General features: G+C 48.6%; 1 protein-coding gene across 3 annotated transcripts in view; it reads left to right on the top strand.

Annotated features, from left to right (window-relative positions):
- helz2a (helicase with zinc finger 2a) overlaps window positions 1–17,316 on the top strand; it is a 164,607-nt gene that overhangs the window by 29,696 nt on the left and 117,595 nt on the right. For all 3 annotated transcript variants that reach the window (XM_072514773.1, XM_072514772.1, XM_072514774.1), the window contains 3 exons: window positions 2,162–3,247; window positions 5,750–5,933; window positions 6,070–6,177. In XM_072514773.1, the coding sequence (XP_072370874.1) occupies window positions 2,247–3,247; window positions 5,750–5,933; window positions 6,070–6,177 (1,293 nt within the window). In that variant the 5' untranslated portion in view covers window positions 2,162–2,246. The remainder of the gene's footprint in view (window positions 1–2,161; window positions 3,248–5,749; window positions 5,934–6,069; window positions 6,178–17,316) is intronic.

Raw genomic sequence — 17,316 nt, 5'->3', positions numbered from 1 at the left:
ACAAAGAGCATAGGTTGTCTGGCCAACTCACAAGTAACAGTTGTGAATCTAACAGCTTACTTAAGTGTTTGGCTGATAAAATACTGATCAGAAAGTTCTAAGCTTCACGTGTTCTGAATTAGAAAGTGGCTGTCGAGGTGCTATTATTTATGCCAATGTCCTTAGGCTGTGGGATATTCGCCAATGCTTTCGCAACTGGAAAGGTGAAAATTGGAAACGAAAATTAAAATTGAACATTAGAAGCCTGTCATGTTGTTACGACCACAGCAGATGTTAATTACTGAGCAAGCTAACTCCCAGAGGGAAACCTGTCTTTCTGGTCATAACCTTTTTTTTGTACTTTGAAAATGAGGAGAAAAGGTTACTGATCCCAGAAGCATAAAACTCCAGTAACACTTTTAGGATTTTATAAATTAAAAGATTTATTAACAAGAAAAAAACCTTAAGTACACAAGATGAAAGTTGCACAGTTAAAACAGTCTTGCAAAACTTTCCCCCAAAATCCCCACTTTTGTCAGAACACACAGGTAAACTACTTGGCAACAACTCCCTTATAGATTTTTAACTGTAATAATCCAGTAATATTACCCAAGACAAAAACTGTTGTTACTTTAGAAAAGGTATACCTCACAACTCCTCAAACACTTCCACTCTACTGTGGACATATAAGAAAGGTCAGAAGCACACTGTTTTCTGAAGCAAAACATTTTCCGGTCTGAATTGGTTGTTTCAGATTTCAAACCTTCTCTCAGAACAGAACTGGTCTCAGGACATCTCACCCTTACAGCCACCGCAACTCAGCTCAACATCTTCCCTTAAATATCCTCCCCCCTTTCATCTCTGATTCCATTGTCCTTAGCACACCTTTGAACTAAATGTTTCCAATATATAAAACTCTTTGATGTTTTCCTATTGCCTCTACTTTTGGGTCAAATAAAATTCAACAACCTCCCCTTGCTTACTTATGAAATGTTTCTAAGTTGTAAAAGTCCCTTAAACTCCTTTTTGAATTTTAACAGCTGAAAAGCCAAGTCTCGTTCTATCTCCTAATGCAATTTTTATAAACCCAAGGTCCTTACTTATAAATCCACCTTTGCCAGAGCTTCTCATTACAAATGCATGCATCCAGCACCTTTATCTCATTTATCTCTCACCTCTTGCAGACAAGCTGTCTCTAATAAACTTCTCCAAATTAATTAAATAATGCACACACATGTATAGACACGGAGCCTTCTTTACAGAATACCCCGATATTCCCAAATATTTTAAAAAATCTATCTTCACACACATTTAAGGCTGGATTTTCTTTTAAATGATGGAGCAACAGTGAAATAGGACTTCTGATTAATCTCCTTTCAACACTGCCCAAGCTGACCCAGTTTGCTGCTCTGGGGTGTTTCCTCATGCTCAGCAGCTTCTCAGCCAAAGTCCAGTGCCAAGGGGGAGCTAATCACTAGTCCGAGAGAAAACACCATTATAGGTGCCACAGAATGGAACCCCAGTCTTGTAGACTGTGGCTGATATAGAAGTAAGGCATTGGAGGGAAGACTGAGGGAAGAGGAGGAGGCTGTAAGATATCCTCCCTCCACTACGTAACCTCTGGGCCCTTATTGTTGCTTCACCTGATCTACTGTTAACTTCCCCGCAAAGCCCGAGGAAGTGGTGTGAGCTCAGGTAGACAGAGGAAATCTACCAGTGACCTGGGCTCCTCTGCTATTTGTAATTTTGAATGGGATCGCAGGGTTGAATCCTGCTCTGAATGTAATCATTGAAAAAGTCTTACAACACCAGGTTAAAGTCCAATAGGTTTGTTTCGAATCACTAGCTTTTGGAGCACTGCTCCTTCCTCGGGTGAATCACCTGAGGAAGGAGCAGTGCTCCGAAAGCTAGTGATTCAAAACAAACCTGTTGGACTTCATCCTGGTGTTGTAAGACTTCTTATTGAGCTCACCCCAGTCCAACGCCGGCATCTCTACATCATGTAATCATCGAGATGTACAATTCTGCTAGTAGAGTATTCTATTTCTAACATTTAGTATGCATTCAACTAAAATTTGATACCATCAATGTCATTTTCATATTGTATCAATATAAATAAGGTTTTAATGTTATTTACCAATATTACAAAAATACACTTCTCTCTTTCTCATTATTGTTGCAGGACTGGTTGACACTGCTTTTATAACTCAGGGACAGAATCTTGACTACTGAACAAGCCATTAATTATATAACCTTCCTGAGGGAGAATGAAAGACCTGGAAGATCTTTTCAAACTGCTTGATTTGCAGCTAATTTGCTCACAGTGTTTCAAGAGGACAAATGAGAGCACCATCGTCCTGAAAAATGTGAACCACAAATGCCAGCATCTCCATCTTGTTGCTCGGAAGCAACAGAGCAGATACGGCAGCTGGAGATTCATTCGCAGGCGGCCAACTTTCATTGATCCTGTGCGATATGAAGTATGTTGGTTCTACAAGGAAGGCTTAGGCTGCACGACGCAGAAGAATCGCTGCACCTTTGCGTGGAGTGAGGAAGAAGCTACTGTGTGGAACTATGAAAAAAATAACAAAATTGACCGAAACAAACTAAAGAGGTTGGTGGCAGAAAGAACAAACAATGGGAGGCCATGTTCAGACACAGCTACTCCAAAACAGCAAAGTGTTGAGGAAGGAATTGTTAATGAATTTGAAGGACAATTTGTTGAATTATGTGCAATATGCTTTTACAATGCACCTCAGCTACTCGCCCATCAAAACATTCATGGCTTTTGTACATTCTCAGCACAGCATGGATGGAGTCCATTGTTGGTGCATATCCTTGAAGATAACAATGGTATGAAACAATGCAATGAAATTAGACCACTCACATCTCCAGACAAGCTGCAATACTGCAAAAATGTACTTCAGGGGACATTATGCCATCACGGTTATAGCCGCTGCCATTTTGCCCATAGTGAGGTTGAACTGATGGTATGGAAATCAGAGACAAAGCGAGGTTTGAAGCGTTCTACATTGCTTCAAGTATCCCAGCAACAAAACTGTAATGGAGAATCAGGAGCAGAACGACTGGCAGAAAGAAGCGTTCAGTTCTATTGTAGAGTCTGCCTGGTAACCTTTTCGGCTCAGGATAGTTTTGAGAATCATTGTGCAGCCATAGAACATGCTCAGATGGTCTTGAAAGATACTACAGTTGTGTGGAAGCACCGAAAACCACCCCTGAAAGTCAAAAAATATCAATTATGTTCAAGGTAAATAAAATTTTGAATATTTACAAAAATAACCCAACAAAGATCAATAATAATTGTTTTGGACAATATTATTCCACCTGGAATGTTGCTCGTAATCCATCCTCTTCATAAATAGTTGTACAATATTGCAAGAAGTTCTGGAATTGGAAATGATAAAAACATATGAGCCTGAAAATCCATGGGGCTTTATAAATAGTGTCCTATGAAATTCCAACAATGGATGGCAGAATTCCAAAGAAAATAACAGAGACCTGGCAGAAGTAGGTCCTTGCTTTTTATAGGGTATTTGTCTGCCTCTTATTAGGATGTCTTTAGTGGCTTGGGGTCAAGGGGAGGGACACTCTGCATTCAGAGTTCCCACTTTCTTGGCTCATTTGAACCCATGGGGCGGGATTCTCCATTCCTAAGACTTAAGTGTTGATGCCGGGGCAGGATTCGTAGACTTCCACGGCAGCAAAACTGGCACCGCACTTGGACCAATTCAGTGACCATTGAGGGGCTAGCACTGGTGCCATGTGGAATACAATCGATTCCAATGAGAAAAAGTGTGGGATTTGCCAGGTCCGTGATTGACACTCAGGAGCCTGACAAGCTCTAAGCATATACACATTACACTCCCCACACACACTCATCCCAGCCAACAATATAGCACTGATTGCGCTGGAGCGCACCCATCCTGCTTATGGGTTGTCTGGGGCCAAAGGGCACCTAGGGGAGTGTCTTGTGGGGACATACATATGACCCGTGGCACTAAGTTCACAGTGGGCACTCAGCGGCATGCACAGCTGTATAGCTGCCTTGCAAGCTCTGGCAATGGTGCTCCATGCTCGTCCACCCTGACCCCACAGCCCACCTACTGGCCACCCCCGCTCTTCCCCAGTGCCCTGGCAGGAGCCCCCTCCGGCCAGCGGCACGACTGTCAGCAAACTATGGCCATGTTGGGCACATTCCTGCCCGCTGTCTCTCCCTTAGCAGCCACGGCATCTATTGCACGGTTTTCGAAGCACAAGTGAACCGTGTCATCAGGAATTCACCCCAGTGGAGGTGGAGCATCCCGGAGGCACCGGAAAACCGGGTCAGGCCCGCTAATGATATGCCAACAGCATTTACCGGACATGTATTCTGGAACGTATTAATGCCACTGTTGAGGCACCAGAGAATTGCGATTTGGCGTGAAACCAGCACCCGCCACGGTTTCGGCATCAAAACCGATTCTCCACCCAATTGGGTTCCCCAATTCCAGCGTCAGCTAGCAGAGAATACCGTCAATGAACTTTGCAGGCTGGTATGTGGAGTGAGTCAAGGCATAGGTGAAAGTTGGTCCCATTGAGGCTATGGAAGCAGCAAAAACCTCTGAAGAAAAAGAGCATTTTTTTCATGGTTGAGATGGTGGGTCTAATTGAACCCTCTCTCACTGGCTGGTGAGTGTCAGGTGTTCCTGCCCCATGACCTTTAAAGTCTGGCAAGATCAGTTAGATTTGGATGTGATTGCATGCTGTGTAAAATTTAAGGACTTTGCGTCACTCAGTTAGTACAACCAGATCAATGTGAATTGACTGCTCTACTATCCATTTTAAAACAGTGCTCATTCCTGGCACACTAATACCTTTAACTGCAACTTACATTTAAATGATAGATTTAGAGTTCTAAACTAAACCTACTTGTTCCTTGATAGATTTTTATTTGTTCTGTTCATGAGAATCCTTGCTAACTGGCAGCTACTACCTTCAATTAAGAGGCTGAAAAAGCACTGTCCACAGACTTCTTCCTGACCATAACATTGTTCTTTCCTCTACTGAGGTGGAATGCTTTATTTCCTTGAGCCACTCTAGTTTCTGAGCACATTAAGCAATGAGATTAAACACAGTTGTTGCTGACAGTAACTTCAACCTTTCCCTCCACACATCCCCCATTCTGTGATCAACAGGATGAGCAAGTGACCTGTCGTCAGGCAGTGGGCAGACAGCAGGTTACAATACCAGCACTGGCTATCAAAAAGAGACAATCTTCTCATTTTCCCTTCCTGTGATTGGAAGGAAACTCACTTGTTCTCAGAATATCAAGCTGCCACCTTCATTCAAAACCATCTTGGCAAAGCATTGGGACACCCAGATTGTTACATTTACAGGCAGCTGAAACATCATACCTGAAAAAGCTCAATCCCATTGTCCAGAGAAATCTAATAAACAGTCATCTGAATACGAAGATAAAAGCAAATTACTGCGGATGCTGGAATCTGAAACAAAAAGAGAAAATAATGAACAATCTCAGCAGGTCTGACAGCATCTGTGGAGAGAGAAGGGAGCTAACGTTTCGAGTCTGGATGTCTCTTTGTCAAAGCCTGCTGAGATTGTCCAGTATTTTCTGTTCTTGTATCTGAATATGAAGCCAGTCCTGATGTTGTTTGGGTACAGGACTAGCAATGCAAGAACAGTCTCTTGCTACTTGGAATTTTCTCTGTCTGCATGTTTTATAGAGTATGTTTCCTACTTTATTTTAAAGGATTGACATCTGTGAATTTGGCGAGAACTGTGTATGCGCTCACTCTCATGAAGAACTTGAAGAGTGGGTCATGCGGTCAGAAGTTGCTCAGAAACAGAAGAAATCAGCGAAGAAACAAGGGCTAATATCCTATCAGGACAGATTACTGGAGGAATACAGGAACTGTGGGAATGAAGTACTGATTGTAAGATGTTTTCTTTCACCAATGGTCACTTGTGTCTTTTGCCAGTGATATTGTCTCATCATTATTCATGTATTTAAAATATATTCAATATATGCCTATTGTTGCACATGCTGCAGTATTATTTATTGATTTGCAGATGTCAGAAGAAATTGATGATGTTGCTATTTCATCTGATCGTGCCTTAAGAATAACCCAGTACAGGAGAAGATCTAAACTGAAGTGGAACTTCGACATACAATCACAGGTAGACACACCTCCCTTTTAAGTATTGTATCAAGTGGATATGAGATCAAGTATTCCTACACACTGTCACTCCTAGACAATGTGTGGCGCAACAATTTTATAGGACACGTTCATTGTAGAGCACCACTGTGATCAAGTTTAGTTTTCATCAATTGCAATAAACAATTACATTTTCTGGTAAGTGAATGGGATAGTGACAACATATAATGTTCAATAATCATACTTAATTTCTTGGCAAAAATAACAATGATACTGCTTCAGAATTCATTAACGAGCCAACTTGGATCTTTACTTTTATTTTAATAAACATTTTATTGAGGTATTTTTGGTATAGTGACAACAACAAAATAAACAATATACAGGAAACCATAAACATAGTGCAAAAGCCATTTACCTCTCGTACAGGTCCCACCCTTATTGACCCCCTACTGTAATCTAAACTACCCCTCTACCCCCCCCCCCCCCCCCCCCCCCCCCGGGTCTGCTGACGATTAATTTTGTGCAAAGAAGTCGACGAACGGTTGCCACCTCTGGGTGTACCCGAACAGTGACCCTCTCAAGACAAACTTGATTTTCTCCAAACAGAGAAAGCTAGCCATGTCCGATAGCCAGGTCTCCGACTTCGGGGGCTTTGAGTCCCTCCATGCAAATTATCCGTCTCCAGGCTACCAGGGACGCAAAGGCCAGAAAATCTGCCTCTTTCTTCTTCTGGATTCCCGGGCCTTCCGACACCCCGAAAATCGCCACCTCTGGAATCAGCGCCACCCTTGTTTTTAACACCGTAGACATGTCCAAAACATGTGGACATGGTTCGCCGGTCCTTCCGCACATTTTGCGCACCTGTCCACCACCCCAAAGAATCTGCTCATCCGGGCCACTGTCATGTGAGCTGGTGAACAACTTTAAATTGTATCAGGCTGAGCCTGGCACATGTTGCAGACGTGTTGACTCTACTCAACGATTCTGCCCACAGACCATCCTCTATCTCACTTCCTAGCTTCTCCTCCCACTTGCGCTTCAGCTCCTTGGTCTGTTTCTCCTCCGACCCCATAAGCTCCTTATAAATGTCCGAGACGCTCCCTTCTCCTACCTATCCTCTAGAAACTACCCTGTCCTGAATCCCCCTTAGCGGTAGGAACGGGAAGGTTGACACCTGTTTATGTAGGAAGTCCCGCACCTGCAGATACCTGAATTTGTTTCCCCTCGCCTACCCAAACTTTTTCTCCAATGCCCTCAAACTCGGAAAGCTCCCCTTTATGAACATATCCCCCATCCTCTCAATCCCCACTCTCTGCCATAACCGGAACCCCCCATCCATACTCCCCGGGGCAAACCGGTGATTAGCACAGATTGGGGCCCAGACCAATGCTCCCACTGCTCCCACATGCCGCCTCCACTGGCCCCAAACTCTCAGGACCGCCACCACCTCTGGACTGGTGGAGTACCGTGCCGGCGGGAATGGCAGAGGTGCAGTTACGAACGCCCCCAAACTGGTGCCCTTACAGGAAGCCGCCTCCATACGCTCCCATGCTGACCCCTCTCCCACCACCCACTTCCTGATCATGGCTATATTAGCTGCCCAGTAATAGTTGCTAAAATTTGGCAGCGCCAGCCCGCCTTGTCCCGACTCCGCTCAAGCATTACCTTCCTTACTCGCGGGGTCTTGCCCGCCCAGATGAAGCCCGTGATCACTCTGTTGACCCGCTTAAAAAAGGACCGCGTAATAAAGATGGGGTGACACTGAAATACAAACAGGAATCGCGGGAGGACCGTCGTCTTCACCCTTTGCACCTTCCCTGCCAGTGACAACGGAAGCGCGTCTCATCTCCGAAAATCGTCCTTCATATGGTTCACCAGCCGGGCCAGATTCAATTTATGCAGCCGGTCCCATTCCCGTGCCACTTGGATGCCTAGGTACCTAAAGCCTTCCTTTACTAACCTAAACGGCAGCTCTCCCAGTCGCTTCTCCTGTCCCCTCGCCTGGACTTCAAACGTCTCACTCTTTCCCATATTAAGCTTATACCCCGAAAACCGGCCAAATTCCCTTGGAGTCCTCATGATTTCTTCCATCCCCTCTCTTGGGTCCGAAAGGTACAGAAGCAGGTCATCCGCATAGAGCGAAACCCTGTGCTCCAACCCCCCCCCCCCCCCCGGACCAGTCCCCTCCAGCCCCTCGAGGCTCTCAGAGCAGTTGCCAATGGCTCTATAGCCAGCGCAAACAACAGTGAGGAGAGAGGGCATCCCTCTCTCGTCCCCTGGTGCAGTCTGAAATAGTCCAATGTCCTATTTATCCGTACACTTGCCACAGGAGCCTGATACAGTAACCTGACCCAGTCAATAAAGCCCCACCCGAATCTGAACCGTCCCAGTATCTCCCACAGATAGTCCCATTCTACCCGATCAAAGGCCTTTTCTGCATCCATTGCGATCACTACCTCCACCTCCCTACCTTCCGGGGGCATCATGATCACATTTAACAGCCTTCTTACATTGGCCACCAACTGTCTGCCTTAACAAACCCCGTCTGGTCCTCCCCATTAACGTCCAGAACACAATCCTCGATCCTGGAGGACAAGACTTTGGCCAGCAACTTGGCATCTACATTCAACAGGGAGATCGGCCTGTAGGGCCCACACAGCTCTGGGTTCTTGGCACGCTGAAGGATCAGTGAAATCGTTGCCTGTGACATCGTCAGGGCAGCACCCCTCTTTCCCTTGCCTCATTGAACATCCTCATCAACACCGGCCCCAATATCCCGGAGAATTTTTTATAAAACTCCACTGGGTACCCGTCCGGACCCGGGGCCTTACCCGCCTGCATGGCCTTCAGGCCCTCCACTATCTCCTCCAGCCCGATTGGGGCCCCCAACCCTTCAACCCGCTCCCCGTCCACCTTCGGGAAATTCAGCCCCTCCAAGAAGTGCCTCATCCCCACCGGCTCCGTCAGGGGTTCCGACCTGTTCAGCCTGCTGCAGAAACCCCTTATTCACACCTACTGAATCACCAAACAGGTTCCCATCTCCATCCTTTACTTTCCCTATCTCCCTAGCTGTCTCCCTCTTCCTAAGATGCTGTGCAAGCATTCTGCTGGCCTTCTCTCCATGTTCATAGATCACCCCCCTCGCCTTTCTCAGCTGCACCACCGCCTTCCCTGTGGTCAGCAAGCTAAACTCCGCCTATAACCTTCGCCGTTCCCTTAAAAGCCCTGCTTCCAGGGTCTCCGCATACCTCCTATCAATCTGTAATAACTCCTTTACCAGTCGGTCCGTCTCCGCCCTGTCCACCTTCGCCCTATCGGCCCGCCTTCAGAGCTTCCCACACCACCGCTGCTGAAATTTCCTCCATGTCATTGACCTGCAGGTAGTTCTGAATCCATTTCCTCAGCCGCTCGGACACCCCTTCATCCGCCAAAAGTCCCACATCCAACCTCCAGTGCGGGCGCTGGTTACTCTCTTTACTAACCTGCAGGTCAACCTAGTGCGGAGCATGGTCTGAGATTTTCATCGCCGAGTACCCCCTGTCCACCACCCCAGCCAGCAAGCCTTGCTCAAAATAAAGAAATCAATCCGGGAATACACTTTATGCACGTGTGAGTAAAAGGAGAACTCCTTCACCCTCGGCTGCCCAAATCGCCACGGATCCACCCCCCCCCCCCCCCCCCCCCCGCCCCCCCCCCCCCCCCATCAGCTCCATGAACCCTCTTAGTTCCTTTGCCATTGCTGTCACCCTGCCCGTTTTTAAGCTTGACCGGTCCAAGCCAGAGTCCATAACTGTGTTGAAGTCCCCTCCCATGACCAACCTGTGCAAGTTCAGGTCTGGTATCTTCCCCAGCAGCCTCTTTATGAACTCCACATCATCCCAATTTGCCACATACACATTTACTAATACCACCTGCACCACCTCTAGCTTCCCACTGACCATAATGTACCGACCTCCCACGTAATTGCATGAAGAAATAGGGATTGGTTATTGTTAAAACAAAATTTTATTGCGACTACAATATTAAACTTTGTTTTTTTTTCAATATTTTATTGAAAATTTTTGGTCAACCATCACAGTACATTGTGTATCCTTTACACAATAATATAACCGTATAAATAACAATGACCTGTTTTATAAACAAAAAATAAATAATATATAACAAAAACTAAAACTAAATGGCAACTGCCTTGTCTCAGATAAACACTCTCCAAAAATATGATTTAACAGTCCAATATACAATTATTTATAGCAACGACTTATACATATTATACATATATATTAACAACCCTGAGAGTCCTTCTGGTTCCTCCCCCCCCCCGGGCTGCTGCTGCTGCCTTCTTCTTTTCCATTCCCTCTATCTTTCTGTGAGGTATTCGACGAACGGTTGCCACCGCCTGGTGAACCCTTGAGCCGATCCCCTTAGGACGAACTTAATCCGTTCCAGCTTTATAAACCCTGCCATGTCATTTATCCAGGTCTCCACACCCGGGGGCTTGGCTTCCTTCCACATCAACAGTATCCTGCGCCGGGCTACTAGGGACGCAAAGGCCAAAACATCGGCCTCTCTCGCCTCCTGTACTCCCGGCTCTTGTGCAACCCCAAATATAGCCAACCCCCAGCTTGGTTCGACCTGGACCCCCACTACTTTCGAAAGCACCTTTGTCACCCCCACCCAGAACCCCTGTAGTGCCGGACTTGACCAGAACATGTGGGTGTGATTCGCTGGGCTTCTCGAGCAGCTCGCACACCTATCCTCTACCCCAAAAAATTTATTGCCAGGGGCTCAATCGCCAGTGCAAACAATAATGGGGACAGAGGGCATCCCTGCCTTGTCCCTCTATGGAGCCAAAAGTATGCAGATCCCCGTCCATTCGTGACCACACTCGCCACTGGGGCCCTATACAACAGCTGCACCCATCCAACATATTCATCTCCAAAACCAAATCTCCTCAGCACCTCCCACAGATAATCCCACTCCACTCTATCAAATGCTTTCTCGGCATCCATCGCCACCACTATCTCTGCTTCCCCCTCTGGTGGGGGCATCATCATTACCCCTAGCAGCCTCCGTATATTCGTATTCAGCTGTCTCCCCTTCACAAACCCAGTTTGGTCCTCATGGACCAGCCTCGGGACACAATCCTCTATCCTCATTGCCATTACCTTGGCCAGAATCTTAGTGTCTACATTTAGGAGGGAAATAGGTCTATAGGACCCGCATTGCAGCGGGTCCTTTTCCTTCTTTAGGAGAAGCGATATCGTTGCCTCAGACATAGTCGGGGGCAGCTGTCCCCTTTCCTTTGCCTCATTAAAGGTCCTCATCAGTAGCGGGGCGAGCAAGTCCACATATTTCCTGTAAAATTCAACTGGGAATCCATCCGGTCCCGGAGCCTTCCCCGCCTGCATGCTCCTAATTCCTTTCACTACTTCCTCTATTTCAATCTGTGCTCCCAGTCCCACCCTTTCCTGCTCCTCCACCGTGGGAAATTCCAGCCGGTCCAGAAAGCCCATCATTCTCTCCCTCCCATCCGGGGGTTGAGCTTCGTATAATTTTTTATAAAATGCCTTGAACACTCCATTCACTCTCTCCGCTCCCCGCTCCATCTCTCCTTCCTCATCCCTCACTCCCCCTATTTCCCTCGCTGCTCCCCTTTTCCTCAATTGGTGGGCCAGCAACCTGCTCGCCTTCTCCCCATATTCGTACTGTACACCCTGTGCCTTCCTCCACTGTGCCTCTGCAGTACCCGTTGTCAGCAGGTCAAATTCTACGTGTAGCCTTTGCCTTTCCCTGTACAGTCCCTCCTCCGGTGCCTCCGCATATTGCCTGTCCACCCTCAGAAGTTCTTGCAGCAACCGCTCCCGTTCCCTACTCTCCTGCTTTCCTTTATGTGCCCTTATTGATATCAGCTCCCCTCTAACCACTGTCTTCAGCGCCTCCCAGACCACTCCCACCTGGACCTCCCCATTATCATTGAGTTCCAAGTACTTTTCAATGCACCCCCTCACCCTTAGACACCCCCCCTCATCTGCCATTAGTCCCATGTCCATTCTCCAGGGTGGGCGCCCTTCTGTTTCCTCCCCTATCTCCAAGTCCACCCAATGTGGAGCGTGATCCGAAATGGCTATAGCTGTATACTCCGTTCCCCTCACCTTCGGGATCAACGCCCTTCCCAAAACAAAAAAGTCTATTCGCGAATAGACTTTGTGGACATAGGAGAAAAACGAAAACTCCTTACTCCTAGGTCTGCTAAATCTCCACGGGTCTACTCCTCCCATCTGCTCCATAAAATCTTTAAGCACCTTGGCTGCTGCCGGCCTCCTTCCAGTCCTGGACCTCGACCTGTCCAGCCCTGGTTCCAAAACCGTATTGAAATCTCCCCCCATTACCAACTTTCCCACCTCTAGGTCCGGGATGCGTCCTAGCATACGCCTCATAAAATTGGCATCGTCCCAGTTCGGGGCATATACGTTTACCAAAACCACCGTCTCCCCCTGTAGTTTGCCACTCACCATCACGTATCTGCCCCCACTATCCGCCACTATAGTCTTTGCCTCAAACATTACCCGCTTCCCCACTAATATCGCCACCCCCCTGTTTTTCGCATCTAGCCCTGAATGGAACACCTGCCCCACCCAACCTTTGCGTAGTCTCACCTGGTCTATCAGTTTCAAGTGCGTTTCCTGTAACATAACCACGTCTGCCTTAAGTTTCTTAAGGTGTGCGAGTACCCGTGCCCTCTTTATCGGCCCGTTCAGCCCTCTCACGTTCCATGTGATCAGCCGCGTTGGGGGGCTTTTTACCCCCCCCCTTGTCGATTAGCCATCCCCTTTTTCCAGCTCCTCATCCGGTTCCCACGCAGCTGTGTCCCCCCCAGGCGGTGCCCCCCCGCCCATCCCACCCCATACCAGCTCCCCCCTCTCCCCAGCAGCAGCAGCCCAATAGTTCCCCCCTCCCACCTCCCTCCCACCCCCCCCCGCTAGATCCCCCACTAGTGTAGTTACACCCCCCATGTTGCTCCCAGAAGTCAGCAAACTCTGGCCGACCTCGGCTTCCCCCCGTGACCTCGGTTCGCACCGTGCGACGCCCCCTCCTTCCTGCTTCCCTATTCCCGCCATGATTATCATAGCGCGGGAACAGAGCCCGCGCTTCCCCCTTGGCCCCGCCCCCAATGGTCAACGCCCCATCTCCTCCACCTCCTTTCCTCCCCCGACCACCTCCTGTGGAAGAGAGAAAAGTTACCACATCGCAGGATTAATAACATAAAACTCCTCTTTCCCCCCTTTTTACCCCCCTCTTCGCCCCCCATACTCGCCCCACCACTTTGTTTCAAACGTTCTTTTTTTTTTAAAAACCCGCTCATTCCAATTTTTCTTCCACAATAAAAGTCCACGCCTCATCCGCCGTCTCAAAGTAGTGGTGCCTCCCTTGATATGTGACCCACAGTCTTGCCGGTTGCAGCATTCCGAATTTTATCTTCTTTTTGTGAAGCACCGCCTTGGCCCGATTAAAGCTCACCCTCCTTCTCGCCACCTCCGCACTCCAGTCTTGGTATACGCGGATCACCGCGTTCTCCCACTTACTGCTGCGAGTTTTCTTTGCCCATCTAAGGACCATCTCTTTGTCCTTAAAACGGAGGAATCTCACCACTATGGCTCTAGGAATTTCTCCTGCTCTCGGTCCTCGCGCCACCACTCGGTATGCTCCCTCCACCTCCAGCGGACCCGCCGGGGCCTCCGCTCCCATTAACGAGTGCAGCATCGTGCTCACATATGCCCCGACGTCCGCTCCCTCCGCACCTTCAGGAAGACCAAGAATCCTTAGGTTGTTCCTCCTCGCGTTGTTCTCCAGCGCCTCCAGCCTTTCCACACATCGTTTCTGATGTGCCTCCTGCGTCTCCGTCTTCACCACCAGGCCCTGTATGTCGTCCTCATTCTCGGCAGCCTTTGCCTTCACGACCCGAAGCTCTCGCTCCTGGATCTTTTGCTCCTCCTTTAGCCCTTTGATCGCCTGTAATATCGGGGCCAACAGCTCCTTCTTCATTTCCTTTTTGAGTTCTTCCACGCAGTGTTTCAAAAACCCGTGTTGTTCAGGGCCCCATATTAAACTGCCACCTTCTGACGCCATCTTGCTTTTTGCTTGCCTTCCTTGCCGCTGCTCTGAAGGATCCACCGCAATCCGGCCACCTTCCTCTCCTTTTTTCATCCGTATCCAGGGGGGATTCCCTTCTGGTTCACCGCACAGTACTTTTAGCCGTTAAAATTGCCGTTGGGGCTCTTATTAAGAGCCCAAAAGTCCGTTCCACCGGGAGCTGCCGAAACGTGCGACTCAGCTGGTCATCGCCGCACCCGGAAGTCAATATTAAACTTTGTTAACTTCACACCCGAAAAGAACAACTTACAATTTACACCTTAAACACTACTACTCAATTTCCCATTAAACAACAAGAGAAAAAAACATACAGCTCTCAGTCTATCTTACTGTGGGAGAATTGTGGACTCAGCGTCAGACAGATCAGAATTCAACTCCTTTCTCCAACGTTTCTCCGCAAACCGTCACTTTCCATCGCTTTCTCCAAAAACGTATCTCATTCCATAGCTTTCTCCAAAAATTGCTTCACTCCGCAGCATTCTCGAAAAGCTGCTTCTCTCCACAGCTTTTCAAAATGTCAATCTGCCTTCCCTGGTTCCACCCAGCAATGACCTAATCTTCCTAAGCTGAAAAACAAATTCTCTCTGCAAGCTGCAAAGCACTTTAACTCCTCAGGGACTTTCCCAGTCAAACCACCATCCATTAGCCGAGACCTAAAACACCCAGGCACTGCAAAACAGAATTATTTTTAAAAAAAATATGATGGCTGCAGTCAAACACACTCTATCCCCAGGCTTTTAACCCTTAAATTGCCCAATACTTAGAACTTAAAGTCTTCCGGTCGTCACAGATCGATCTTAGTTTAAGTCTATGTGTAGTTCAACAACTGTAGGGGATTAAGAAGATAGCAAGCAGGAGGTCAAATTGACCAGCAAATTAGATTGTGTATATAAACTAGAAGGAAGAGTTTGATAGAGTAAAAAGCTATGGTCAGGACAATCCCCATAGATTTCAGGACGCTGACACCCGGCTCAAATTGGGATCAGAAGCCCGCACCGTGTCTGAATTAGTCACTCACCTGCAATATTCTCCAAATTGAACAACTAAAGGCCAGAGGGTAGGTTTGCAGCCCAATTAAGGATGGCAGGCAGGTTCTCAAAGTTGGTAAGTCAATCGAAGGCATAGATCAGAAGCAATAGCAGGATATCTTTACAGGTAAGTGAGGGAGAGTGCACCCCAAGATGGAGGCTCCCTCTTTTTAACTTAAATAAAAGCCCTCACTATTGTGAGGGGGTAGGGCAACACGTCCACATTGGGCCCTGTGGTTGCAGCTGAAGCATAGCATTTAGGGAGGCTCTCTAGGCCTGCTAGGAACATTGCCCCACTGTGGCCTGCTGCTAGGCGGCTGCCTCCAGAGGAAATAACCGAGGCCGTGAGGGACATGACGCACTCGCTGAGGGACGTAGCACAATCTCAGTGCTCCATGGTTGACGGCTTTGAGACGCTGATTGAGACGAGGGCGGTCCTCCAGGACTGGCAGCACTAGGTGACCGTGGACCCTCTGGAGTTCACTCCAGCCTCACCTCCGTCCCATGGAGTAGGCCGGGGGCCATCGAGCACCCTGAGGGAGGAGGTTGTTCTGGGGCCCATGCCGATGCCTCCTGCAGGGGAGGAGCTGGGAACACTTCTGAATCTCCCCCACCGGACACTGGCGCATCTAATGGGCAGTGGGCAGAACATGGTGGCACCTCATAATTTGTGACACCCGAAAGTCAGCCAGGCCCATCCAGGTCCAGGAAGGCCAGAGGACAACCGCCAAAGGTATCTCATGTCAGAGGGTGAGATATGCAGCAGGCTGTCTCCATATCTGATATGCTGTCTCGGGTCACACCTTGAAGGAGTGGTAGGCCATGAAAGATAAGGAAGTTAGACACCAGTTAAGTTGGCATGGGTGCAGCACATATGTTAGATGTGGGGGTCAGAGCACAGTAATGTATATAGTCACTATTAAACATGCTTTCACCAACAGTCCTCTGTCTGAAGGGTGTGAGGGGTGATGGGCTTGGTGTTCAGTGTGTGCCGGGTGGGGGATGTGGGAGGTTGGTGATGTGGGGTGTGGGTGTTGGAGGATGGCACAGGGCTGGCTGCAGGGACAATTAAATGCTCCACCTGGAGTCACCCTCAGAAGTGGCAGGGAACGGGGCCAGAAGTGTGAGGCCGCCTTATAGGACAACTTACCGAGTAAGTAACCCATCACCGCTCACCATCTCCATAACCATCTCCCCACCCCCCTAAAAGCTATATGGGCCTGTGAGATGGAATGGCCAGCACACATGCAGGGATCACCCAGGTGGACAGTTGAAGGTGACCCTGAAGGCAAGAGTCAGACCTTGTCAATTGCTGAGGAGAGCCAGAGCTCATCTCACAGCACGTCATCATCATCCTCCATCAGTGGACAAGACCTGCTGATACTGCCAACCAACGCCAACACCCTGTAGTGATGCTGGTAGGAACCTTGGAGGAGGAAGGGGGAGCTGGGGTGGTGGGATGGTGTGAAGGTAGGAGGGACTGAGGTGGTGCAGGGAAGGGAGGGGAGACGGGAGGATGTGAGCGACTATAGGGAAAGGGGCACCACTTGGAAGGGAGTGGGGGTGTGGGGTGGCTAGGGTATGGAGAGGTGGGACAGGGTGGCAGAGCTATCGGTGGCCAGGCCTCCTAGTTGGCAAATCTGGGGTGATGAGGTTGTCCCCTGTGTGGCAGCCCTGGAGCACATGTTGGGCGGCCTGCTGTGCCAGCTCAGGCTCTTCCTGGCCATCCTTCTCGTCAGATAAGGCCTGTCGTTCTTCCTCCTCCTCCTCATCTGCTGCGCGATGTCGTGCAGCATGCAGCAGGCTGACACGATGTTAGAGACCCTCCTGGGGCTATATTGAAGCACCCATCGGGGTGGTCCAGGCATCGGAAGCGCATCTTTAGGATGCCGATGCACCGTGCAATGATGCTGCTGGTTGCTGCATCGGCGTCATTATAGTGGTTCTCCGCATTGGTCTGGGGCCTCCGGACAGGCCTCATT

Source organism: Scyliorhinus torazame, chromosome 8 (genome assembly GCF_047496885.1).
Source record: "Scyliorhinus torazame isolate Kashiwa2021f chromosome 8, sScyTor2.1, whole genome shotgun sequence".
NCBI lineage: Eukaryota > Metazoa > Chordata > Chondrichthyes > Carcharhiniformes > Scyliorhinidae > Scyliorhinus > Scyliorhinus torazame.
This window is presented reverse-complemented; position numbering and strand designations above follow the sequence as displayed.